The 27,517-nt window shown below is 41.9% G+C and overlaps 1 protein-coding gene across 3 annotated transcripts; it reads right to left on the reverse strand.

Annotated features, from left to right (window-relative positions):
• Positions 1-5,184: 5,184 nt before the first annotated feature.
• Positions 5,185-26,598, reverse strand: OTULINL (OTU deubiquitinase with linear linkage specificity like). Of its 3 annotated transcripts, none has more exons than XM_066625182.1 (8): positions 26,416-26,598; positions 16,371-16,530; positions 15,701-15,732; positions 15,508-15,599; positions 13,396-13,545; positions 12,797-12,925; positions 9,120-9,392; positions 5,185-7,076 (listed from the first exon to the last, which is right to left on the reverse strand). In XM_066625182.1, the coding sequence occupies exons 2-8, from the start codon at positions 16,439-16,441 to the stop codon at positions 6,897-6,899; spliced, it is 927 nt and encodes a 308-aa protein (XP_066481279.1). In that variant the 5' UTR covers positions 16,442-16,530; positions 26,416-26,598; the 3' UTR covers positions 5,185-6,896. The 3 variants fall into 3 exon arrangements, with proteins under 3 accessions (XP_066481279.1, XP_066481278.1, XP_066481280.1); XM_066625181.1 differs by lacking the exon at positions 26,416-26,598 and adding an exon at positions 21,608-21,682; XM_066625183.1 differs by lacking the exon at positions 26,416-26,598 and adding an exon at positions 17,126-17,158.
• Between the last annotated feature and the right edge of the window lie 919 nt (positions 26,599-27,517).

A 27,517-nucleotide genomic window follows, 5' to 3' on the forward strand; every position in this document is an offset into this window, starting at 1 on the left:
GACTCCAGTGTTTATAAAACAATTACCAAGATGAAGAGGATCAGAAGTGTTTTTTTTGTGTCATGGTATTGGAAACTGACATTTCCTTTACACTTTTGTATGGGAGGGAGCACTACACATGCACACATCTCAGATTTGCACCATATGTGTGAAAACACCCTCACTTGCTTCCTGCAACTGACCCTTCACACCAAACCTGGTCTTCCAAAGTTACATTGCTATGTCTTCCCAGAGGGAGAGCTAGATGGAAGGCAGAAAGGCAGGTGGGGTGAAGACAGAAAAAGGTAGCCCCCATTGTGCTCTTAACCTATGGAATGAACTGACTTGACAAAAGAAATGATGCACATACTAGTGAATCATCAGCTTTGCCCATCCCCTTCCACTTCAGCCAATTCATTTATCTATTGAGGCACTGCCTTCATCTAAAAAAAGTCCTTAAAAATAAAGTGCATTATACCCAGCTGAAAAGTTGCAGAACTTTGGCTTCTAGAGAGCAACTACAGAGAGGCATAGGTATTCTCAGACTGAACTCACTGCAAGTGCTCCCATTCAGCCCCTGGCTCTGTATGCAGGTTGCATCTGCTCCCTAGATTTCCTCACAGACCTCTTTGGTGAAGGGAAGTTTCACTTGCCATCACAAAAGAGAGCAACCTGCAAAGCCCATTGAGAACCAAGTCCCTTTGTCGTAGGAGATGTCATAACCCAACATTAGGTACACTGCTTAGAAGAAGGCATGCATATAATTGAAAACTGATTTCAATGGAATTGTTTCCAAGCACATTCTATACAGCATTTACTATTTTTTCAGATCACTAGGATACCAATTATTCCCCATATAATAACTACAGGTGCTATTTTTCTTAGTCCTTGTTTTGCCAGATTCCCTGTCCAAGCTTCACTTAGAGAATTATGGCCACTTTTAGCTAATTAGCTCCCCTTCTTTCCCCAACAATGGTCCCAGTTCTCCACTGAGCACTGCTGGACCCCATCACCAGGGTAGCTTGCCTTTTCAACCTGCAGAGGTCCTCCTTCCTCCCCTCTCCTGCCACCAGCTTCTCCAGCCACTACAGCAACACCTCAGCAGATCTTGGGCATGGCAGCCATACACCAATCTCCAGCAGTCCCTGTTCCAGCAGTCCCTTCACCCATCTGTCCTTTAGTCAGTTAGTCCATCAGTGGCTCCAGTAGTCCATCAGCTAGTCCATTAGTTCCTCAGTCAATCCATCAGTTCAGTTTCCTTCCTTCCTCCAGCTTTTCTCCCTCTACTACCCACACCTCTTTTCAATCAATCAATCAATCAATCAAACCTTTATTAGGCATAAAAATAAACAATCCAATATATAAATATATGTTAAAAAAGAGAAATAAAGATAAAGGTTAAAACACAACAATTTACTTGAGAGGTAACTCCAGGTTGCTTAGGACCAACAGATTAGTCTGCTTCAAGTTACTCAGGTCACCTCTTTTCCTTCCTGCAGGTGCTGCTTTTATGCCCAAGTGCCTTTCTGTCTCCAAGTTGCTGCAGTTGTGCAGCACATGCATTGCCATCTAAGGCCCTGTATTAACCCCATGCATGCCTGCCAGAGCAAGGGCCCACTGTTGAATGACACCTTATCTCCTCAAGGGATTTGCGCATTTCCATTACAGTCTTCCAAAGCATTAATAGGGGAAATACAATTAGAAGCATTAAAAATTCCTAGCTGTAGCTAGGAATTGCTGTTGGATAATATCTACCATATTTATCATATTTTAAATATATGCTGATTTTACTTTTTGCAGTTTGTAAAAAAAGAGAGCAAAAAAGCATTGTTTGAAATAGGACAGAATAGCTTACCTTCTGTTTAAAATCAGTTACTATCACAGAAAGTGTTGCAGTAATCTATTGAAAGTGTTGTGGTAATCTATTGCCCTCTAGTGTTGGACTGTGTATTCTATATATGGGGTTCACAGAAGAAACTTGCCCAAACTGTCACCTTTGAAAAAAATAAATAAACCAATCCAAAGTGGAAAATGCTCCTTCATCCTACCTTTTTCTTTTTGCGTTGATAGGCATTCATCATGCACAAGCACTGTTGAAGCACCGCAACTGTCAGGCCCTAGAGAGCTATTGTGGTGCATCTGTGTCAGAGCAGAAGGAGATACTAAGCACCATAGGGAGATGAAGATGGGTCTCAGTCACCCGCTTTAAACTTTTCTGTTTCTCTTACTCAGGGCTGCCCAGTCCTATAAATACTTGACAGCTCTCATTAACAGCCTCAGTCATGTGGCTGGGCACTGAAAGTGGCTCTGGGCCAAGTCTAATACATTACTCTGTCATAATGGGGTGTGTGGTTACCATGGAAACAGAAGGATGCTTCAGAGCTCGCTCAACTCTGTGTGGATCAGAAGCAGATACTGTAGGGAGGCAGTTACTGTTGATGTGTCCCCTGCTGTGGGATGTGAATTCCTTCATCCAAATTCATGTGGTGAATCTGGACTAGCTGACAGGGTACATTTGTGACACAGAGAGAACCAAGAGGAGTGTGCTGAGGAAAGGGACCTCTGGGACTGTGATCTGAGCCAGAGCCTGCAGCTGATATAGAGCAATGAAGCCTCCGGGCTTTCATGCCAGAAGGACTTCAAAAGGTGCAACAAAAGCCTAGACAGTAAGTTTTGAGAAAGTAAGGGGAAAATAGTAACACAAAAGAAAAAGGGACATGATTAAAGATGCTACTGGTACAGGTGAACCAAAAATGGTAGTTGATGAGTGCCCCAGCTTGAGATTTCAGACAAAGGACCAGTTCAAACAGTCCAAATGCTCTCAAGGGCATGCACACTCATGGTCTGTGTATGTCTTGGTCACTCTTCTCACACTGGTACGTTCGCTTAATGTGGAGAGTGTGGCACAGTTCGTCTGAACTACCTCTCTTTATGCACTACCAATACTATTTTTGAAGTAACAGTGTGCCTAGTGAGGCAGTTCAGATGACCCATAAGCTCACAAGATAAAGGAAATTTGCCCAGGTGCGAGGGTCAGGGGCAGGACATGCATATGCCTGAGGAATGTACACATCATTTATCAAGTGGGGCTAGTTCAGACTTCCAAACAGCATCCAAACTGACTCTCCTTGAAAGGATATTTTTTAATATGGGAGAGCATTCCCTTCTTGTATGTTCCCCACTTGCAGTCTGAAGTGGTACAGCCCAAACAGACTTACCATTTGAACAAGAATTACTGTAGGCCAGAGGTGCCCAAAACCTGGCCCGGGGGCCACTTACGGCCCTCAGGGACTCCCAATCTGGCCCCCAGTCTCCTGGCCCCAGTCTCCTGATCTGGCCCCCAGTCTCCTGGCCCTCTGGAGACTTGCTGGAGCCCACTGAACCGACACAACTGCTCTTAGCATAAGAGCAACTGTTCTTGCGTGAGCTGTGGGATGAAGGCTCCCTCCACTGCTTGCTGTTTCACATCTGTGATGCAGCAACGGCAGTGAAGGAAAGGCTGGTCTTGCTTTGTGCAAGATCTTTTATAGGCCTTGACCTATTGCAAGACCTTCATTCATTCATATAAGTTCCATCTCTAATATATTCATTTATGTAAATTAATGTAAATTTATTCAAATTTGAAATGGGAATTAATTCTTTTTTTCCTGGCCCCCAACACAGAAATGATGTGGCCCTCCTGCCAAAAAGTTTGGACACCCCTGCTGTAGGATCCAAAATTTTAAAACTCAATTTTTTCTACTCTTATAATTTTTCATGCACTGCAGCTAATCTCATCAAAATACTAAATCAGTTCATGTCATTTATCAACTTTGAAGCAAGCACAAAAAGCACATGCCCTTAATGGCTGCCCTTTAGTATAGAATTTAAACATCAGACTGACTAATGCCCAAGTCAGTACACCTTTGAGAATTCGCTATTAAGACCTGCCTGCTTAGCCTGTCTCTTGGAGTTCAGGGTTAAATTGGGAAATTTAACTGAGTTCAATTCAGTTAGACTCTGTTCTCCTGTATAGTGTTATGTAGGAGGTGGGTTTTTACATGCCTTGACCCTCAAGCTTTCAGAAGGTGATAAGCGATAAGTCAAACGAGAACATTCATATTTCCTGCACTCTCTTGAGTCAGGTTTTGGATTGACTTGCCTCAAGAAGCTTATAGCTCTTGCCTCAGTTTATAAAGAGCTAACAAAAATATATAACCTGTTAATTAAACCAGCCTCTCTGTCAGCGGACTGAAAGGTAGCCAATGTAACACAGATATTTAAAAAGAAATCCAAGGGGGAATCTGGGAAGTTACAGCCTGGTGAGCTTAATTGTTCCATATAAAGTGTTAGAAAGCACATTTAAAGTTAAAATTATGAAGCATATCGAAGAATGAGCCTTGCTGAAGGAGAATCAACATGGTTTCTGCAAAAGTCCTGCCTTACTAATTTATGAGAGTTCTTTCAGAGTGCCAGTAGGCATATGGATAGTCAACTGATGTGGTATATCTGGACTTTTAAAACATCTAATAAAATGTCTCATCAATGGCTCTTGAGTAAACTCAGCAGTCATTGAGTATGTCTTTTTTATGAGGAGCACTGGCAGGAGAGAAGTATACAGTTTTTCCTCCTTATGGCTTTTCCAAGAGGCAGCTGGTGGGCCACTATGGGAAACACAATGCTGAACTAGATAAGCCTCTGGTATGACCCAGCAGGGCTTTTCTTAAGTTGTAGCACTACTTTGACAAATATGATGACAAATGTTTTGACAAATATGATGAACTGGTAATTTTTTTTAATGAAAATATTTATTTAAGCAAATGGAAGTTGGTAAACTTTTTAAAAAAGCAAATGTAAAAATACCTGCAAATCAGTACAACTTGCAGAACCTGATTACAGTACTTTACACCTTGTTTTGGCTGTATGCGCACACATGCCCCCACTCACAGGGTAGCATTCCGACTACTGTTTCTACCACTGGAAGCTCCCATTGTGAATGGAAGGAGACACCAAATGGCAGAAGTGCTAGTTAGGGTGCTACCCACAAACAGGAGTTTAAAAGAAAAATTTATAGCTAATGAAACTCAAAAGCACACGGTGCTTGATATGATCCAGTTAGAAAGATTAAACACTGATGTAAAGATCTTAAGTTATTTATAACCATGTACAAAATATTAACATAAGAAATTAATCAATACAGAATCTGCCAAGTATATAAAACCAGACATTTAATATTTTCACAAAAATTATATAACTACAAAGCTGCTTTAGCATGGTGTACATGACATCAACATTGTCACTCTGTTCAAAAGAAATTACAATCTAGGTTATGTATATGGTGCAATTCCATGTGAACATAGTGTGTGCAGAATGTAGTTGTGGTTGCAGAATTCAGCTCTCTGAGAACCTAAATGTTATTTAAAAAATCAAAAAATATCCAGTGCTAACGGCTGCAAAGATATGCTTGAACTGTAAGGTCAATATCAGATGCAATCACAGAAGCCAGAGTGGCAGTCTAGTAAGTTTTGCAGTGATTGGCAGTAAAACTTCAGTGCTGAGCATAACTCCTTGGCCCTTCCAACGACATACACAACAAGAAAAATATTATACACAACAATATAAATTGCAAAATAAATTATTCAACATAAAATGATGCTAATCTGCTTAATTATAATAATTTGTACAGGTTGTAGAACCCCACCTTTGTTGGCATAAATATAGCCCTGATGATCACCAACTGCCATGTTCTCAGCTGGACTGATACTACATACAACATATTGAGATATTTTGTTAATGACGGCAGCTGCAAGGCAGTGTGTGCAATAATGACGTAGTTGAGATGAGTTTGAAATCCAGTATCTGAATATAATTAGCTCCCTTTTAAACAGGGTGTATCAGCAGATGTAATTATAGTCTCTAGGCTACTTCACAGAGTTACATTTACTCCGGTTTTTCCTAAATATAATGTACAAAATGGATCTCTGTTCTTTAATTCAACTCAGTGATGTCAAAGAATCCTTTGTTAAAGAATCTTTTGAGAATCATCTGATATATGACCTGATATACAGGACAGTCTGCCTATAACAGTCGCATGTATCAAGTACACCTGTATCAGAAGTTCTTTTTTCTGTGTTCAGGTCATGATTGATTGCTTAACAGAGAATAAATGGGGTGAGCTACCCTGGAAACTTTATATACAGAAATGAGGCATTCTCATGCTTTTGACTGATATGTCTCACATAGCTACGCTGCAAAGATACAAAAGTTATACCTTGCTTTTAATGGTCATGAATTCTGCCAATAATCATTTGGTGACAGTGCTAAAAATTCTGTCAGAGCTTCCTAGACCATCCTCTTTCACAGAACGATCGACCTAGTGTAAATGATACACCTACTTCGTGGGGATTTTTAAAACCATGTCAGGTTTGCAATCATTTAAAAATATAATCAAATGCAATTTCCTTGCCTTTCCATCTCAACACACCTGCCCCATTTAATTCTTGTTTCAACCTGGTCTCAGTTTTCTTAGGAAATGGAATGACTATTACATCAGTTTACAAATCTTTGATGTAGATACACCCAGTGTGAACTGGTTTGAAAAAGCATGCAAAAATTTTACTGCATAAATTGACCCTTGTATATCCCAGCTTGTAACATTCTTGAACATGTATGTCCTTAAGCGGACTGCTAGTGGGCTTATGGGTGGCATACATAGCATAGCATTTTAACTCATTTTATCCTCACAACAAACCTGCAGAGATGGTCAGTCACCATGGCCTTCTAGTGAGTTGCACCAGCTGAGCAAAGGTCTGAATGCGGGTTTCCCAAGTTCCAAGGCCAGTAGTCTAATAGTTTTACCACACTGTTTGCATGCAGCACAATTCTTCCATAGGGAAACCAATGTCAGACATTTCTGATAGCATCACCAAAAATTAGTTTTATATTCTGAAAACAGGGATGTGATAGTGACGGTCATCTTCAGTCAGAAGAAAGACTTCATGCCAGTCCCTCTCATACTTTTCCACATAGCTTTCTTGAAAATGTTTTGAATTAAACTTACACAGCCTGTAAACTATTATTTTCACTTCCAGAGAATACCCAAGAAGAAACATTTCAATCTATGGAGAAGAAAAAGCCAAAAACACATTATTTTCAAAAACATATGAGAAGATACTGATAATATAAATTCAGTTTGTTCAATGTCCCATCAGTACATAAGCCATACATTTAAAGGCAACAGAGACATTTAGAAAATAAGATAACTAGTGGCCCTGGGGTGGGGGTGGGGAATAATCATTTTTGTATTTTGCACTGTTCTTTTTTTGATACATCCCACCCCTTCTTTTGTTACACTGGTGAGATGTGCATCTTCTTCCAAGTCTGGGATTATGATGAATTTCAAAGATTTACCTCCGGTAATCTGAATTTTTTGCCTGAAATGAGTACCTGAGATAATCCTTCCCTCCCCCCCCCCCCCGAAATTACAGTATATAGGTAATTTGAAGCATCTCAAAATATTTTTGCAAACCTTAAGAGATGTAACATTCCCTTTTCTTTCACACTGAAATCTTGCAGCACAGTGGATCAGTTCACAAGAACAAGTCCTCTCCTTCCCTCCTGCATTCCACCTTTAAATGAGTTATTTACACTTTATTGGAAACCATAGTCTGCCGTTATGTGTGAACTGGCACACTACCGTTTGTGCTTACGCAAACTGAGATTGGAAACCAGTTTTGTTTCTTATTTATTGGAGAACATGGGCAAGTTAATTTGTCAGCCGGGATGGAACTGCAAACTATGGTTTCCACAAAGCAGAATAACTCACGAAAACAGAATCCCTGAAAGGAGGAGGGAAGGAGGAGCCTGTGAGGACAAGGCTTGTTCATGTAAACTAACCGGGTATCTGATGTGCATTCATGATGCTGGTATTAGGCAATGTTTTCTGTGATCTCTCGCTGCTATGGAGTCTGCACTATGTAAACATAATTAAGAGGTTAGGCTTTCCAAAAGCACATGACTTGGTCTTGGCCCCTGGTAAAACTTAACATATTTTTTGTGTTCTCTCTGCCTCTTTCTCTGTTAGCAATATTTTTTGTACTCTCTATTTCTCCCCTTCAATCTCAGAAATAAGTCTGTGGTTCGGTCTGTAATCCCCCCTTCTTACTCAGAGTTCACAATACTTGGGAACAATTTCCTGCAGTTTTTTTGGAAACATCATTTTAAACTAATCTCCAGCTTCCACTTCTTTTGCTTACTCTTCCCTGCCCCCACTCCCACATATATTGATGAATGCAGTGCTCATTTTGCTTGCATTCTCCTGTTTTCACTTGCAACAGTTTACTTAAGTTTGAAGCTAAATTTTTAACTTTAAGAAATTACACACATGATTTTGCTCTGCGCCTTTAAGGTCCCCCTGCCACCAAGAACCCAATCCACACCTGTTCTCTCCCTTAGTCTGTTTTGTCACACAGCTGGTCCACTTTACTAATAGGAGAAGTAATACAATCAATGCTTCTGAAAAAAAATTTATGATAAGTACTTCCTCTCAGTATAGCAAACACAAAGTGCCACATAATAATTTCATAATGTGTAATTGCATAGCACTGCATTATAGCAAGTGGCTTGTTATAAAAGCTACCGCATCACAGAAAACCCTGTGCTACAATAATGTTGAACTATTCTAGAAAGATCTAGAATTCTAAACTGTCCATAGGAACAGGCATGGGGAAAGAAAATTGGGAGTATAATTCAGCTTCCTAACTGGACTTCCATTTTTTTTTTAAATTAAGTTTTTAACCCGTATGAAACTTGAAAGCATATGGGTAATGCCAATAAACTATCAGAAATCAGAGAAGTGGCTAAATCAGATTTCCAGTGATTAGGAGATAGGGCTTCAATGCCCTGCATAGCTCTTTAGCTCCAGCCCTCCCCCCCTGCCCCCATGAGTGGCCATGCAAAACACAAACAAAAGCAGAATTTAGGTTGTAGAGTTAAATACTTTAAGCAAAGACTTCTGATTTTTGTTTTTAGTGCAGATTAAACACAGTTCTAGTCTCAATTTCTCTTTTCATGGGGTGAACCATTAACTTCATAAGTACATATTCAAACATATCTTAGATGCTACAGAATCTTTACATTTACTTTTTGTGGAACATGTTTACCTGCTCAAGTCCTCTTCGGTCCCCTATAGAGTTCAGACGATTCATCATGTAGCTCAGAGGATCCAAGGAGGTATCACACACAAAAAGATGTTTAAAAAACCTTGGTATGCACTCCGGCTTATTGTTCAAGCATTCATAGGCTTCTATTACTTGGTACAGCATGATGAATTTTACAGCCTCATACAGCTTGTGCTCCATATTTTCATCAGCAAAAAGGGCATTGCACAGGTTCCCTCTTTCATATTGGTCTTTAATAGAACTTATTTCTATCCACTACAATGCATGGAACAATAAAAGATTGTTAGATGTTAAAACTTAGCAGATGCTGAGAATAAATGAATATTCAGTAGTAGTTTTATTTGGCCATAGAGAGTTTGCAGGCTCCTATAAACAAATAAACCATGTTTCATTTGATCATCAGCACACCCATGTCAGAGCAAGTTGCAACTATTTTGAAGGCAGTCTCCAGACTCCATTCTGCTGTTCAGTGCCTGACAACTTATGATGCCTTATGTTGATGCATATATTTTTACTATACTGCAATCTGCACATTGGCTGTTGATTGTTAGGGTCATTGCCCCAATCCTATCCTCGACCATTGGTGTCAATGCAGATGCACTGACAGAATATGCACTGCATCCAATGGTGAGGGGAGCAATCGGACAGCCAGCAGGAGGTAAATAAACCGTTTTTTACTAACCCCTGGTAGGCTGCCTGATTACCAATGAGTCTCCTTGGACACTATGCCAGCTATATTGCTGGCATAAGGCCAAGGAGAGAAAAGAGGTGGGGCAACCCAGGAAGGAGGGGATAGGATCCTGGTGCACGCTGGTGCTGCTGAGACCCCCCCCCCATGACACGCCCCTGCCACCAACTTAGCAAGGAAAAGACTTTGGAAACTGCTGCTGTGTACGCCATGCCACTGCCTGTTCATTACAGCAGCCCAGAAGTGTGTGATGGGAGCCCAACTTTTGTGCCACAATAAAAGACCTTGGGCTGCTGGAATGCTAGTTCTAGCAGCCCAAGGACTCAAAAGGCTTGGAGCTTCAGCGAGTGAAAAGACCTCTTCCTACTCCTCTCCCCCACATCCCTGCTATCTCTATAACATAGGAAATTAGCAAAAACAGGACTGCATGCAAGGAGTGTAAATAGCTGACTGGCTGGAAGAGAACAGTATCAATGACTGGCTGAAGAGATAAGGTGTGAAATCAGATCAGCTTACATATACAAGCTGTAATTTGTCAACAACTTCCTGGAGAACAAAGGAGTCCACTGATCAAGGGAAGACCTAGCAACAGCTGCTTATCAGAACTCAAGGCTGCATGAAAAGGGAAACAGCAGAGGATTGAACTCTGTGTACATCCTCAAAAGCAAGATGGATTTTTCCAGCCCAAAAGATGAAGGGTAAGTGATGTGTGTAGGGGAGTCCATCCCAGAAGGTGACCTATTTCAGAAAGAGCTACCCCAAGGGGTTAAAAAAGCTTCAAAGAAACCCAAAGAAGGATGCCATCATGGTGAATCTCTGCAGTCCAGACTGAGTCACAACTACTAGCAGGCCTGGCTAGCTTTAGGTGAGCATGAGCGGATGAATGGGAGTGTGCATGTGTGCTAGACACATAGCTACCTCACTAAAGTAGCATGACTTGCTGTAAGCAATAAAGTTCACTTTAACTAGATTTCATTGAACTAGATTTCATTGGCTGAAATTGCCTGTTCCCAAGAGAGGAAAAAAGATTTTGCTTCAGGGATTAGGAACTCTGAACAACTTTCCTGGCCCCTCCTCATTGTGAAGTAGGCTTTTTTGGGGGTCCAAGTCTTCCTTTTAGTCCTAACACCCAAGTCTGTGCCACCTCCTTTGGTTCTGTTGCTGAGCTATGACAACAACATCACAGTTTTCTTAAAATCACAGCTCTATGGCTCATCTGAACCTGTGTGCTGTAATTGTGAGTTTACAGAACACACAAACCTATATTCGAAACAAAGCTACAATTCTGGTTCCAAATAGAGGTTTGACAGTGGTTTGTGTACACAGTAGAAGCACGACTCTGGATCACAGAGTTGTGCTTTATTACACTATGACATCAACAGACATGAGTGGAGGAGGCTGCGTTCATGACCAAGAAAACCATGGTTTATTTGGTCATCATTTGTCTGTCTATATCACACTCTACAAAGGAGTGCATGTAACTGCCCCAAGTTGATATCGGACATCAAGTTATAAAACTAATGGTACTGCTTACGCCAAGTCTGCAAAACTAGTGATCCACAAAATCATAGAATGTTTCAAAGTCATGATTGCTGCATTCAGCAAACTTGACAGGCCCCATAGTTTTCACTTTGGCAGCAAAAACAGGAGGTTTATTAAGGCTCTAATGAAGTACCATTTGTGGCTGGTAGTTGACTTTGATTTGGTGGGTTACAGGTTGTGCATGCTTGAGGAAGATTAAGAGAAGGGGAAAAGAGCAGAGGATTCCCTTAAATGAATATAAAGCACTCAAGGAGATGGTGGTGCCTTCTGTCCTTGACTTAAAAAAAATGCACCTGTTACAAGGGAGGCTGCTTTCTGAATGGGCGCGGTGATAGTTAGGCATCCCATAGCCTTGTCTCTCTCAGTGGCAAGACAATACACAAGGATGAAACTATCCTGCCTGAAATAAAGATAATTAGCCTCAAGAAATTGGAAGCAGAGAATTTAATGTATGCCATCTTGTAAAAAAAGGACAACAGAGTTCACTTGCTCATGAATGAGGAGAAAGGATAGTACAAGCCTGGTCAAGTTGGGGATAAGTGGGTAGGTAAGACCGGACATGTGGGAATTGGCACAAATCCCTTTCTACCTGTTCTCTTCACATTGTTTTCTATAGAGAGGGAATCCCTCACTCTGCCTCTTTATATCAGGTGCAAGGATACCGTTGGAGGGTATGCAAAGGTCTACAGATGCTTGTTTATTTAAAAGATTTAGCCCCTGCCTTTCTACGATTTGGAAGTTAAATTATTAAATACTATTTAATGCATGCATTCATTCATTACATATTTATTCTACCCATCAGGACAGTATATATGGACCTCCATTCCACCTCATGACAACCCAGGTGACAGAAAATTTGAACCCAGGTTTTGGTCCAAATTAACACAAAATTAGCATTTCGGAGTTCGGCATGAAAGAAAGTAGGGTGTTCTGAGGAAATGTAGACACACCTATATTGTAAATATTGTGCCTCCATGGAACTATTAATGGGAAGTCAGACCATTAATGGGAAGTTAAATAAGAGTATATCCCCTTCAAAGAAATGTGAGAATTTTTCATTCTAAAAGACTAGTGCGTTCTAAAAAGGCATTGTAAATTCTTTCATCAAACTAAAAATTCCCAGAATCCCTGGGAGGATGCCATCAGTAGAGTCAGTTTCAAAACCTCCAAGTTCATCGTACAGATATATCTTGTGAGAAATGAATCCCATATAACAGTCAGGGTACTAGACGTTATAAAAGGGATAGCTAAACACAGGGTTTCTAAACTTTGGTTTCACCATCTGTCCACTGTTACTACACTGGTAATAGCAAGGGTGTTAGTAGATGCAATGTAAATGATTAAACAGGGCTGTCAGAGTCCCTTTGGTGTTATAGTGAGTTATTCTCCTTTACAACTCTATTCGCCCTATTAATATCTTCCCACTCACCTGATTTTTTAAAGTTTCCATACATTTACGTAACTTTCCTAGTGTATTGGAGCCTGTGTACCGTTCTGGACCAAAACTATATTGCTGGATCCAGTTGCAACCTTGTGAATAAAGAAGTTTCTCAGGGAGCTGAAAGAGAACAAAGTGCAATTGGAGCTGTTATGCAGATGTTTGATGGTATATTATGATTTTAAAATGAACAAATCCCCCCAGGAAAAATAAATGCATCTATTTTAGACGAGACCTGGAAGCATGGGGAGAGGAAGCACAAGCCATGTACACCTCCTCTCTTGATGCTTCTTTGAACATTCAGTGTCGGTCTTATTTGCAAGTGCATATGTTTCCAAATAAATGTATGCACAATCCTAACCAGGTCTACTCAGAAGTAAGTCCTATTTTGTTCAATGGGGCTTACTCTCAGGAAAGTGTGGTTAGGATTGCAGCCTGACTCTTCTGAAAATATGAGCAAGTAATTGTTTTAGCACAACTGTCTTCACTTCTATTGCGTTTACCTTTGTATAAATAAAAACTGTACTTCGAAAATAAGAAATGTTATAAAATAATTCACCTTGCATATTATCATTTGTTTCAAGACACACCTTTAGAACATCTGTTGCCTTTGTCCATGATGGAAGAGGAATACCTTGGCTGAATATTTGGAACAACACAGCTCTCAGCACAGAGTAATGATCCTCCCTCACTTGTTGTATGTGTGTCACATGGTGTTTCCAAAACAGCTCTTTATAAGCCTAAAAAAAGACACAAAAGTATTCTAGATGAGAAAAAAGTTCAGCTGGAGCACAGGTTCAAGTATAATTTTTTTTTTTTTTTAAATCAAGGTCACTTCAGATGGTAAATCTTGGGCAGTATTAACCCCTTTTTTCCTGGCCCACAGGTGTACACATTTGGTCCTTGTTGCGTATAGGCAATGTTGGGCAGAAATGGCTTTTAAGAGCAGCCAAATGAGTGGCAGTCAGATCTGACCAATGGGGAACAACCCATTGGGGACTCTCTTGTATAGTTCCCAAAAAGGAAGCTGCACAAAAGTATGCTAATTCTTGCATAGCATCTTTTGTTTTCAGTGAGCCTTGTGCAGGAGAACTTCCCAATGGATTATGAACCATGTTATTTAGTGGAAAAAGAGATACAATTTTCTTTTCCACTTCAGGCACCCAATTATCCTCAGAGGGTCCTAGAGACATTTATCCTGTGTATATACTGGAGCAATCTTCATGCTCCCACTATAAACAAAACACCCTTACTTTCACAGTGATAGAAGAGCAATAATTTCAACCATACGTGTGGAAAAATCCAAACTACCAAATAAATTTTATTTGTTCAGAGGGACAGCATGACTCCAGTCATGACTTGCCCAAGTATGCACATGATGTTTCCCCTTAGATAAAACAAGGAATTCCCATGGGAAGTATTTTCCTTTCCATCACAAAAAAGAAGAGAAAGACACTTGCTCACAAGACTGCTTTAAGAAGACTACCACTTTAAAGGCTACACCAGAAAGAGCACCAAAAATGCAGAAATCTGTTCTGAGGAAATAGCTGAGGTGGTGGCCTCTAAGACCACTTGCTCTTATGTAGATGTGAACAACTGAAAACTATCATCTCTGTATGTGTGGGCAGCCACAGCCACATATATCCAAGGGAAGTCAAAGGGCAGAATCTTGTGGCAGTGCAGTACACTAGGCTGGCAGATGCTGTAAGTTTTGTGGAAGCTTAACATGGTTTTCTTTTCTTGAAAATATGGGTTAAACAGGTCAGGTCTGGCCATCTACTCAGTAGGTCATCACATCAAATTTATTTTTGTTCTGTATATACGTATATTTTCATATTTATCAAAGCCTGGACAGGGCAACATCCTCCACAAAGTACTTGATCACTGCAACTAGATACCATGGTAGTAGCTATTCAGTTCTTTGAAAAGGCCTTTCTCCATTTCTGTCCAGCCCACAGATGTACACATTTGATCTCTGTTGTGTATATGCAACGTTGGGCAGAAATGGCTTTAAAAAGTGCTAGTCCTGGTAATGTATAGCTCAAGGATCAACAAATTCACATCAGCCTCACAGCTTGTTTGTCTCCAGACTAACCTGAGAATTAGCAATATGAAAGCTAATCTACTCCTGAAGACATCCTCCTACTTTAAGAGCTATGTTTAGTTAATTTTGTTTATAAAATATACGTATAACTCCACACAACAATCATATTATGGCTACCAGTTCACTTATAACACTATGTCCTGCCTGTATACACTTGAATTCTGGTCTTTCAAACCTCAAGGTTTTACAATATATTTTGCATTTCTTCCCAGCTTTGTAAGCAGGTGAGGAGTAAGAACATAAGAAGAGCCTCACTGGATCAGGCCAAAGGCCCATCTAGTCCAGCTTCCAGTAACTAGTCATCCTCACCCTAACAGTGTCTTTTCTAGTGGCTATCTGCTGGTGTTCTTTTGCATCTTTTTAGATTGGGACCCCTTTTAGGCTCAGTAAAATGATATTTGAGTTTGAAATGTAGAACTGAATCTTGAATGTACATGCCACATTTCATGTTGACATCCCCATGTGCAACAGAGATAGTGTGTTATAAACATACAGGCAGGCAGGCAGCAGAATGCCAAAAAGGTGAGTTATATCTTGCTCATCCAATCGCAAGCCCTGTTCCCACTATTTTGCTCAGCAGCTAAAGAATTCTTCTTACCTGTCTCATCTGTACAGCCTGCTCAGTTTCTCCTTTCCATTCTTTTGCACAGAAACCAAGTAGATCAACTTCAGCCAAAACACTGTGGTTCTCTAAATTAAGTACAGGGATCAGTTAATAAAGTGGAACTATATACGATTATATAAACACAGACATACATATATTATAAAAACAAATCAAATACAAATTTTACTTGTAAATTTCCTCTGCAGGTATCTGCTGCACCTGAAAGTCAGACAAAAACAAAAGAGCAGTCAGAGAGCCCTCAGCAAATAAGCTCGTAAACATTTATCATGTTGTTTGGGAGGAAGTTCTGAACTGACAGAAGGATATAAAACTTCGTGCAATATAGAACCAACATAGGGCCAAATCCTATCCAAATCTCTAGCACCAGTGCTGCTGCAATGCAGTCCCAAGGTAAGGGAACAGATGTTCCCATACCTTGAGGAGGCCTCTCTGACTGCCTCCCTACCACAGGATGCAGTGCACGCCCCATTGGCACAGCTGCACCAGCACTGGAAAATTGGATAGGATTGGGTCCACAGTGCACCACTACAAGATGTAATTGTGGCCACTAACTTGGAAGGTTTTTAAAAAAGGATTAAATTAATTCCTCATCTATCAACAACAATTAGACATGGTAGCTACAAGGAATCTTTGCGTACACAAACACAGTGTACCTCAGAATGCCAAGCTATGGGAATAAACACAGAGTCATCACTTCCATGCCTGGCTTGCATGCTTCAAGGGACATCTGGCTGGCAGCTGTTGGAAAGAGAATGCTGGGCTATATGGACACTGGCCTGATCTAGCAAGGCAATTATATTCGAGTGTAAGATATACTCCAGCCCATTTAAACCTACCATTTCAACAGATGAGCTATATATGCACATAGCTGTCTGCAATACCACAGAGCAGCAGTAAGAAGAGTCATGGTGAATATCAAGTGTCCCTTTATAACTTGTAATATGCAACAGAAAGGGTGGCTGACCACTCTGCTCCAAGACTGTATTTCATTCTATCCTAAAAAAGAAGGAAAAAAAGGAATTACACTTTTACAGTAATTACAAATTACATATTAATGGAGTTTTTAAAAGGTATAAAGTATATCCATTTCTCACAATCCTTAAACAGAATTACAACAGCAACCCTCACATTAATCTCATAGCCTCCTGCCAGACATGTCTTCATCTCATTCTTTCCTAGAAAGGATATAGCAATAGACCACACTTATCTTAATTACCAAGGAGATATATATATTAAACTTATGAGAAATCACAAGGCTCAATCAATATTTACAGTTTGGGACCCTGCTTCAGATTTTTGAAAAAGTAAGGATTGGGACAAAAAATGCTTGTTAAATGTAATGTATTACTAGTATTTAATGCTCATTAATTAAAAAGAATGAAATCAAAAACTGAAAATGAGCAGATGCACTATCAGAAAAATATTCTCACTTTAGTAAAACATTATACAACACCCCTTTGGAAAGAAGAGGTTTCAGCTCATTTTTTTCCAGATGCTACCTACAAAAGAGAGAGGTTAATGGGAGTTGAAAACAAGAGCTGAAAAACTATGCATACAGAGAAAATTGGACAGGATGAAGAAAAGACAATACCTCAAGAAGAAGTATGTTGCTTCCACTGAAAAGTGCAAGGAATGATGAGATGTTGAATAGCTGCTACAAAATAAGAGTTTGCAAGTATTTATGATAAAGACAGCAAGCCTTGTGCCTATCAGCTTTTTGGGTGAAGGAGTTCCTCAGCTCCACCTCCCCCACAACTGACATTTTAAGGGTTTTTCGTGGCCAGCTGGACTCTGCAAAAGGGCAAACTGTTCCAGTGAGGAATGTTGGAAAAAGTGGATAGTTGCCTTTGTCTTCTCTCTCTCTTCTGGTTAACCTGAAACCAGAAAGGAAGCTCATTGTGATCTACAAAACGTTTCATTCTGGTCCCTTATTCTTTTGTTCTCTGAGAGTTGGTCTCAGTAGCTATCCTACCACAGCAGCACAGCTAAACAGCAGAGGAGGCCATCTTCGATTCCTGGGCCCCTGCTAAGCCAATTCACTTGTCTACTGGTAATAGCGCAGAAAGCTGAGAGGCTGTTAAAAGAAACAAGACTGACATTTAGCTCTAGATTTGTGGAGGCGGATGCCAACTCCAGTGACTAACTTTTCAAACAGCAGCATCTGATATAGCTGTTTGCTATACAACATTAGTGTACAACTACAAAGAAAGGAAGAGAAAAGGCACACCTTGCAAAAAGACTTGAACAGCTGCTCCTCAAACAGCTGCAACCTAATCATTTCATTAACAATGGCAGATGAAAATCTTTGAACCAGACCTCAAATCTGAAGCAAATGAGTTGTTCAATAAATATAAAATTATGGTTCCTTCAAACAATATTTGCAAATGGCAGGTTGCAGAAATGAGGCCTTATCTCTAAAGGAAAAGCATAGGTTTAAGCTCCTTGAGCTACACCTCTCAGAAAGGTGGGGCCAGTAAAAGCATACCAAAGCCTGGACTTTGGATTCTGGCTTTTGAGAAAAGAGCAATAAAAACTACAGAAATCTATTTTATTTGCATGCTGCACCCATGCTGTGGCAGACAGGCTAACCACAGACAGGCTAACTACAGGCAGACAGGCTAACTACAATTGTGTGTGTGTGTGTTTTTAAAGTTTTTGTTCAAATCACAATTGTTTCACATCTACACCTCATCAGTTACAGGTCTGCACTCAAACCTCAAAATGATGTTGCTAAGAAAAATGGAATTTTCTCCCTTCACAGCACATATACATACTGTATGCAATGTGATCATGCCACAAGATCCTATAACATTTATAGCATATGACATGGTGAGTGCCAACTTACCATTTCCTACACTGTACTGGCACTATGTAGTGATCTTTTATTTTGGAAACTGCGCACTCCTGCATTGTACAACACTAACATAAAGCAAAACTGATTACAATCAAGATAAGCTCTGAAAAAGCCTTTGGCAGGAAGAATCCTAGCTTAGTGGCAGAGCTCATGCTTTTTATTCAGAAAGTCCCAGACTTGGTTTTCAGCTTCTTCAAACAAAACAGTGGTTCACAACCTTTTCAGGGTCATGCATCTGTTTTCGAATCTGATGAAAGCTATGAACCCCTCCTCAGAAAATCGCACATAAATGCATATACACCAAACTTGTTGGCACCTGGTTTCTGGGCCCCCCTCCCCAAAGCATGACCCCAGGGGTCAACGGACTCTAGTGTAAGAATCCCTCTGCTAAAGAATCTTACGGAATGGAGGTGGGACAGAAGCCTGTTTGGGATCATGGAGAGCTACTTCCAGCTGGAATAGACAAAACTTTTGCAAATTAATTACCGGTAGTTGTCAGATTTTATGAAAAGCAGCTATGTGCCACATATTCCATCTTGGCAGAGTCCAGCTAAAATCTTATAGCAAAGATTTATTTGTTTTTCCTTTGTTTTGATTTAGCGTTTCTTTCATAGCGTTATGCTATTGTGTCATGTCATGTATCATGTAGGTGTGCTCTAATGGTAGTACAGTGAGGCCACAATTTAACAGACTAATGGGGGGGAGCGTCAATTGATGCAGAAAATCTGTTAAATCCAAATGCATTTATGAAAATACATGTGCACATGCATAAAACATATGACTAGTTTTCAAAGAAATGATGTCCAGTATTTCCAAAGTCTGTGAAATTGAGGTCTGTTAAATTGAGGGTTCACTGTGTTACAAAAAAAATCCAGGTATCAGTACTGCACATCTTATCTCACTAGCCAAGAAATATCTCTTCATTTTATGATTTTTTAAAGAAGTTCACTGGCTTTTTAAGGCTGTGCGCTAGCCTCTACAGTCCTGGACCAACCATCAATCCACCCAATTTTTATTTTTTAAAAAGAAGCATGAACAAGCATAGACCTCTTGTCCTCAGCAGCAAGGCTACCTGCTTGCTTTGAAAGAGGGAACAGGTTGCTAGTGTCACTATAACGAGGACTTATCAGATTATTGACAAAGGGAGAAAGTAGATGGAGCTTGCTTTTATTGTGTGGAAAAGCCCTTCATTTTCGTATTTTCCACTACCCAATGAATTTACTAGCAGTTCACACATAAAACCTATTGTGTGTTAATCCAAAATAACCTCCCCTGCTGATCCCCACTCACAGTCACAGTATTTATTAGAATCCCATTTTTTTCCAACCATAAGAAGGCTCTGAATGGTGCTGATGGCAAGTGGGAGAAGCTGCTTACATGCCATGCTATGGCACCTGCTGTACTTACCTGGCCACCCCCCCTGCTATGCTGCTCGTTCACAGCAACCCAAAGCAAGGGAGAGAAATCACCAAGGGACATAGCAGTCATACTTTACTGAGATACCTTATTGAGATAATGTGAGTAATGGAGTAAAGAATGAGGGGGTTCAGAAAGTGACTATAATGGGGTTTTCCCATCTCCCCGAGACTTGCCACTCATTCTTTGGGTGGGACCCTCTGCATAGAACTCCTTGCTTTTGGCAAGGGCTGGGGGTGGTGGGAGAGAATAAAGTCCTCTCTAAGAGCAGTCCCCCCCCCATATTGCATAGCTAAAAGTAACACAGGGGGAGGGGAGAAAACCTCTTCCCTTTCTTGTCTAGCACCTGGCCCCCAGCACCACTAAATCTGGCCAGGCCAGTTTTTCTGGCTGGTTGGCAAATCCTACCTCAGCACCATAGAAGAATTCTGAGCAAAACCGAAGAATCTGAAGGTCCAGCATGATTTGAAATTGATAATCTGACAAAACAGATGAGCTTTGAAATCAGCGATTTCCCAATTCGCAGGTCCTTCTGTCAGGACCAAACGAGATGCAACTTAAGCCATTTCTGCCCAATGTTGCAAATACGAAACAGGGACCAAATGTCTACACACCTGCGGACCAGGCAAAGATGGGTTAAATAAGATCATAAGCATTTTGAAAAGGGTTCAGCAGAGGGAGGGGACATTTGAGTTCAGACCTTCGAACTGGGAAAAGGGAGGTCAACCTTTCTATCTCAAAAATTTCCTGATGAAAAATTGCCCCCCTCTACTCCTGTTTACCAAACACGCAGGTATGCATCATGTTTACTTTGGCCCTCAGGCATAATACCACACCGCCCTAATTGTGAGAGACCAGAAAGACACTATTTTTCTGTGTTGCTTGCTGATAGCTATAAGCTGGATCTAAGATCACTTATAATACTACACAGGGCGCTACTAAGAGTGCTTTTCTCATTTCCCCATGCCTGTAATCGGAGGCACGGGAGTAAACTCTACATTAGCTTGAGCACACAGGCAACTGAAAGGAGGCTCTGTCTCTTGTGTTCTTGACTGAGGGAAACTTCCCTTGAAGGAAAAGAGGAGAAATTTGGAGAAAAGGCCTTTTTAAAGATACAATAAGCAGGTTTTAGCCTAGTTCTGCCAGCTTCCAGGCAACTCAACTTGGAGTTAGCCTTGGAGTTGCTGCTCCAAAACATATCTTAAGCCAGTGACTTCCAACCTTTTGACAATTGACAAGGCACACTGCGCTGTCAATGGGGGGGGGGCTCACATTCCCCAATAGCCCTACAAATAAATGACCCTTTCCCAAACTCCTGGGTACCATATGAGGCACGCCAGTGTGCCACAGCACAGTGGTTGAAAATGGCCGTCTTAAGTCATTTCTGCCCAGTGCTGTGTATAAGCCACAGGGACCAAATGTGCGCACCTGGGCAGAAATGGGGTTCAGAGAAAGGCAGTCCCCAGTCAGTGCCTTCCTTGCAGGCGCACTCCCTCACACTCCCCCCAACCAAGCCAGCTTGCCCCAATGTAGCATATGCACAACAGGGACCAAATGTGTACACCTGGGGGATGGGCAGAAATGGGGTTCAGAGAAGGGCATCCCCAGTCACAGCGCCCTACTTGTGAGGACTCCCACACTCAAGGCAGGCACCTGTGCCTGGCTGGGGACTCCCGGCATCCTTTGGGGCCCGCTCTGCACCTGTCCGGGCAAGCCTGGAGGGAGCACAAGCGGGCCCCCCCCCGTCTGCATCCTCGCTGCAAGAAATGCCCCCAAGACCCGCGCAGCGCGGGCTCTGCTTACCAGCTGCGAGCTGGCAGCGTCCTCTCTCGGCGGCCGGCTGGGCGGTGGCTCCTTCTGCTGCCCGCCATGGAGGAGTGGAGGCGGGCAGGGAGAAGGGAAAACAGCCCCGCCGCCTCCCGCCCCGCCCGCTGGCTGAGCCGGCGCTTGGTCTTCCTCGGTCAAGCCCAGCCACGCTTTCCTGGGAGGAAGCCCCACTGCACTCCAGGGGACTTACTTCTGAGTAGAGCCGTGGGCTGGTAGTTTCCCCAGAGCTGCCAGGAAGGCAGAACGGTGAGTGAGTAGCTCACTACTCAGAGCCCAAGCCTCTACTCAGAAGTAAGTCCCATTGTAGTCAGTGGGGCTTACTCCCAGGTAAGCACGGATAGGATTGCAGCCTCAGCCACACTCCCAACACCGTTTCCTCAAATGCATCTGGCTGCAATCCTAACCTCACTTTCCTGGGAGGAAGCCCCATTGAACACACTAGGACTTACTTCTGAGTAGACCTGGTTAGGATTCTGCCCTCTGTGGCGTGTTCAGGGAGGCAGCAAAACAGCAAGTGTGTCTTCAAGAGGTCCAAAGTGTAATTATTGTGTTAAATATATTGCACAGTGTTATATGGTCATCTCCAGTCTGAAAACTTGCACAGGTTTTATGGGTTCAACCAGAGGTAGTTACCAAACAAATCTAAAAGCCGCAATCTGCTGACAGAGAAATAGACTTTAGATATAGGCTGGTGGGTTATGAGCTGTCTGTGACAGAGCAGGAGAGAGATCTTGGGGTGGTGGTGGACAGGTCGATGAAAGTGTCAACCCAATGTGACAGTGAAGAAGGCCAATTTTATGCTTGGGATCATTAGAAAAGGTATTGAGAACAAAACAGCTCATATTATAATGCCATTGTACAAATTGATGGTAAGGCCACACCTGGAGTATTGTGTCCAGTTCTGGTCACCGCATCTCAAAAAGGACATAGTGGAAATGGAAAAGGTGCAAAAAAGGGCAACTAAGATGATTGCTGGGCTGGGGCACCTTCCTTATGAGGAAAGGCTACGGCGTTTGGGCCTCTTCAGCCTAGAAAAGAGACGCCTGAGGGGGGGCATGATTGAGACATACAAAATTATGCATGGGAAGGATTAAGTGGATAGAGAGATGCTCTTTACACTCTCACATAACACCAGAACCAGGGGACATCCGCTAAAATTGAGTGTTGGGAGAGTTAGGACAGACAAAAGAAAATATTTCTTTACTCAGCGTGTGGTTGGTCTGTGGAACTCCTTGCCACAGGATGTGGTGATGGCGTCTAGCCTGGACGCCTTTAAAAGGGGATTGGATAAGTTTCTGGAGGAAAAATCCATTACGGGGTACAAGCCATGATGTGTATGTGCAACCTCCTGATTTTAGAAATGGGTTATGTCAGAATGCCAGATGCAAGGGAGGGTACCAGGATGAGGTCTCTTGTTATCTGGTGTGCTCCCTGGGGCATTTGGTGGGCCGCTGTGAGATACCGGAAGCTGGACTAGATGGGCCTATGGCCTGATCCAGTAGGGCTGTTCTTATGTTAGACATCAAATTCCACAGGCACATCAGTTTTGGTCAACATACTGCCAGAATAATTCCCTGAGTTGCCTGCCAAGATGCACATCTGAGTTTTTATGCAGAAAAAAAGTCCCCCTTTATTTGATATGCTGATTACAAACCTGTTGGTTCAAATAATTTTTTTTTTCAGTCCAACATGTCCAACGTTTTTGTTTTAGAAAGTCCATGAATTATGCAATGCAGAAGATGGTGAAGAATGTCCTCAGGTTCCTGTCCTCAGATTCTCAACCAGTGGCACAGGTACCACCAATGGTGCTTGAGGTGTGTCTGGTGGTACTCGCAGGACCTCTGGACACTTGCTGCCTGGCAGCAAGACCAGGAACTCAATGCAACAAACAGCAGTAGAAGGCTTGGCTCAGCAGGCAGAGCTCTAAAGCATGTTTTTCCATGCTCAGAAAAGCCCTCCCATCCACCCTGAGCCTCTTATTGGTGTTTGCTGCATGGCATCTGACCTCAGATTTTCACAAGTAACTGAAAATTATGTCATTGCCAGTTACTGCCCGTGGTACTTTGAATAGGTGAATCATGTGAAGCGGTACTGTGGAGGACAAACCTTGAGATACACTGGTATAGACTGTCTTTGAGCAGTGGGAACCTAAGAACAACATGTCTGCTTACATGACAAACGTTGGAAAATTCTAAAGTGCTTTGCCCAAAGCTCATGCTCATTTTGGTGAAATTTATGCAGGAGAACCTCCTGGTGGGATGTGACATTTGGCTCAGATCTTTCTTCCATTCTTACTGCTTATAGTGGCAACCAAAAAGATCCAACAAGCTACCTTCCCTTGTGACAGGGCAGCTGCTGACCAGCTTAAAAGTCTGGAAAGTTACACACCACCAGAGATAGAAGTTACCACTGTTCGCTCTGGTTCTCAGCAGTCTTCAAGACAAATTTTGAACGGAAGTGATTCAGTTCTGATTAAACAATACTGTCAGTTGCTGACTAGTCATTGTGGTCAAGAGGCTAGTCGAACTTGGGTATGGAAATTTAGGCAGGGAGCAGCATGAATATACCCTGTGCAAGTAATTTAGATTCAAACCAGCGTACTACCATGTTTATGTTACTTGCAAATATATGGAGCAAAAATAGGCAATCAAGTCTAAACTTTTTAGATCATGATCCATTTTCACTGTAATTTCAATGCTGAACAGCATTGCCCAGACTGCTGAGAACAGGTTTAGGCCCAATAAAAAAATATTACCCACCCCAGAAAAGGCAGACTGGTTTAAGATCTTTACACAAGGCAAAAACATATGCAATTTAGGGCACAATCCTAACCCCTTATGTCAGTGCTTTCCAGCATTGACATAAGGGTAATGCAGCTCCAAGATAAGGGCACAAATGTTCCCTTACTTTGAGGGGCCTCCATGAGTGACACCCAACTGCAGGATGCAGCACATGTTCCATTGGCACTGCTATGCCAGTGCTGGAAAGCACTGACATGAGGGGTTAGGATTGCACCCTAACGTGCTAATCCTAATCCTACTGGGTTAGGCCGGTACAAGTCACCTGTGCTGACCTGGGGGTGTTGCAAATGTACCATAAGGCATGTTTGCGCTGACTTTAGAGTCGGGGAGGCCAGCGTGAGGAGTTGCACTGGCCTCCCTGCGCCAGATCCAGGCCCAGTGAGGTATGTTTGTGTCAGCCGATGCAGCGGTCTAGGGGTGTGTGGAGAGGGCAGGGAGGAGGCAGGAGGGAAGTGTTTTGGGGCAGGTGAGAGCAGGCAGCGGGAGCCAGGGCCAGGATCCAGCAGTTATGCCGAATCCTGACCCTGGGTGGTGTGGAGCAGCCTCTGGCTGCTCCATTCTACTCAGATCTGTGCCACCTCCTGAGCATGACATGGGGTAAGGGGAAGGTTTTCCCCTTGCCTCGGGTTGCACCACTTCTGGCCCCAAACTTGTGCTGGATGCAGCACAGGCCCACTGGCCTGCCTGTTCCAGCACAAGTCAGAATTGCGCTGTTAGTCAGGCTTGGACCCTGATTTGGACTTCCAGGCCCTGGTAATTTGTATACCCCCCCCCCCATCAGCTCTGAGAATGTCTATGGTATTGTCAGCAAAATGAACACAAACAGCCATCAGAAAGTGCAGGAAATTGATCTCTGAAAGCTAGTTCAAATGAGCTACATAATTTCATCTGAATATACAACCCACTTCCTTCCCTCTATGGCTTTCAGCATGGCTTACAATAAGGTGAAAACACAAACCCCACCCTTTGTTAATCATAATAAATTAATTACATTTTAAACCACACAATATGGTTAACACCACTCTAACTCAGAATGTTACTTTCCAGCTTGCAAAATGATAGTAGGAACAAACAAAAAACAACAGGTCTGGGAGGAACAGGCCAGTTTTTACTATTTGTTGAAAGATGTAAGTGGAGTAGCTGTAGTGAGCTTCTTTTGGGAGTGGGTTCCACCTTGACCCCCAAAAGAACATTATTTCTAGTGGCAGACAGCCTCAAGATCAGTCTTCAGCTGATCTTAACTCCTTGATGCATTTGCCCTCCCACGTAGGAAGAGCACATGCATCTTCTTGCGTGGGAAGATAAAGAGTACTTCCCTAGAATGTACCATTGCCAGTTAAATGGTGCACACACATCCTCATGCGCACAAACTCCCAAATTAAGAGAGCATGTCAGGGAGAAAGTGAGGGTGAACATTTCTCTGCAACGTGCTAATTTTCTACTTGCAGATAGCTTTTTGTGGTGAAGTATTTAAAAATGCAGAACATGCAACCTGAAGTGTAACAGCCCAGGAAAAGCTTTACCACTCAGTTCTGTGGAAACTAGAAAATGACAGGTTCAGGACCTGCAGAAGCCAGAATAAAAACATTTTCCCAATAATAAATATTTTATTTCATTTGAACACACCAAACACCTTGCATGGTAACAGAGACAATGACATCAGTTGCCCAACCATCTCACAATACCATCATGGTGATTAACAGAACTACTTCACTCTTCTAGACCACGTGACCTTTTAATTTCTCTAGTAAAGAAAATACTGTTGCCGATAGTCAGTGGATTTTGTTTGAAATATTATGAATACTCCCACAAAATGAATGTATGTATATTCCATCCACAGAAATAAAGATTATAATATTCCTGACTGCAAATGTGTTCAAATACTAATGCTACATATTTAAATACGTATATTTCCATTGCAAAAGCATTTGAGTGCTTTAAAAATTCTACTTTTGTAACAAGATTTCACCTCCAGAAACTTACCACTTTTTTCTTGCTGAGCTCACAATTCTGTCTTTTTCGCCCATCAACTCTTTGCCTGCTCATTTTCCTGCCCGTCCAGTTGGTCCATGGATTTCTTGAACTCCTTCAGTTTTGGAGACAGAGTAAATGGACTTCCAAAGAATTCTTTCCCCTTCTGGCTGGAACAAAGTCTTTGTTGCAGAAATGGCTAATCTTCATAGACCAAGCAGCTAGGAGACCAGGCTTCCTGTTGCATTTCCGATAAACTTCTCAAATGTTTCAGAGCCTTTGCACACGCTTCTCCAGATGCAAGCCACAAAAGGAACTCAGCATGATGTAGGGGAAGGTGACTGCTCCTTTCTGCCATGGCTGTAGGAGAGCAAAATTTCACTCATTCTCAGTCCAGGACAGTTGTGTTCTTATGAACAGCATCAGGTTTTTCTGTCTGGGTTATTCAAAGAGGGTTGGCCTTTTCCTGTTGCTCACACCTGCTTGTCTGTGATCACATGAACCATTACTTCAAAAAACACTTAACATCCTTTAATTCCTTTTCTCAGTGAAAGAGAAAGGATAAAGGTGTAGGAATATATAGGAGTAGGAATATATACTCCTTTATCCTCATGATAAAGGAGTAGGAATATATAGACTTGGCTGTGTGTATGCTCCCATTTCTCCAAGGAAGATGTAACAGTATGTGACATTCGTTCCAGAATTTAGCATTATGAGAATCTCGGCTTTCATAAAAAGCCAGTTTCTAGACCTTAATGGCTTGTATGCACAACACCTGGTGACATCTCAGAAGCCAAGAAGTTACTGAGATGGTTTCTAGGTTGGAGATTGAGACTGTGGTACCCTACTTTCCTGTGATGAGCAGAGAATGATGCAAAATTTTGAAGGCAGAATTCTGCAGTTTTTGCAAATGCTTATTTTGCATATAGATGTCATAGAATCCAGCTTTTCTTATCAGAATTTGAGTTTTAGTTGCAGAATTTAGATTTCTTCCATTGCATAGTACCGTACACAGCTCTAAATACTCCCCCCATGCCTGAACCATTTGTTCATGCAAACCATTCAAGAGTAGAGACTGCTCTACCCTTTCTGTGGGTATATGTGTCAAGTTCCA

This window comes from Tiliqua scincoides, chromosome 4 (assembly GCF_035046505.1).
Source record: "Tiliqua scincoides isolate rTilSci1 chromosome 4, rTilSci1.hap2, whole genome shotgun sequence".
NCBI classification, from domain to species: domain Eukaryota; kingdom Metazoa; phylum Chordata; class Lepidosauria; order Squamata; family Scincidae; genus Tiliqua; species Tiliqua scincoides.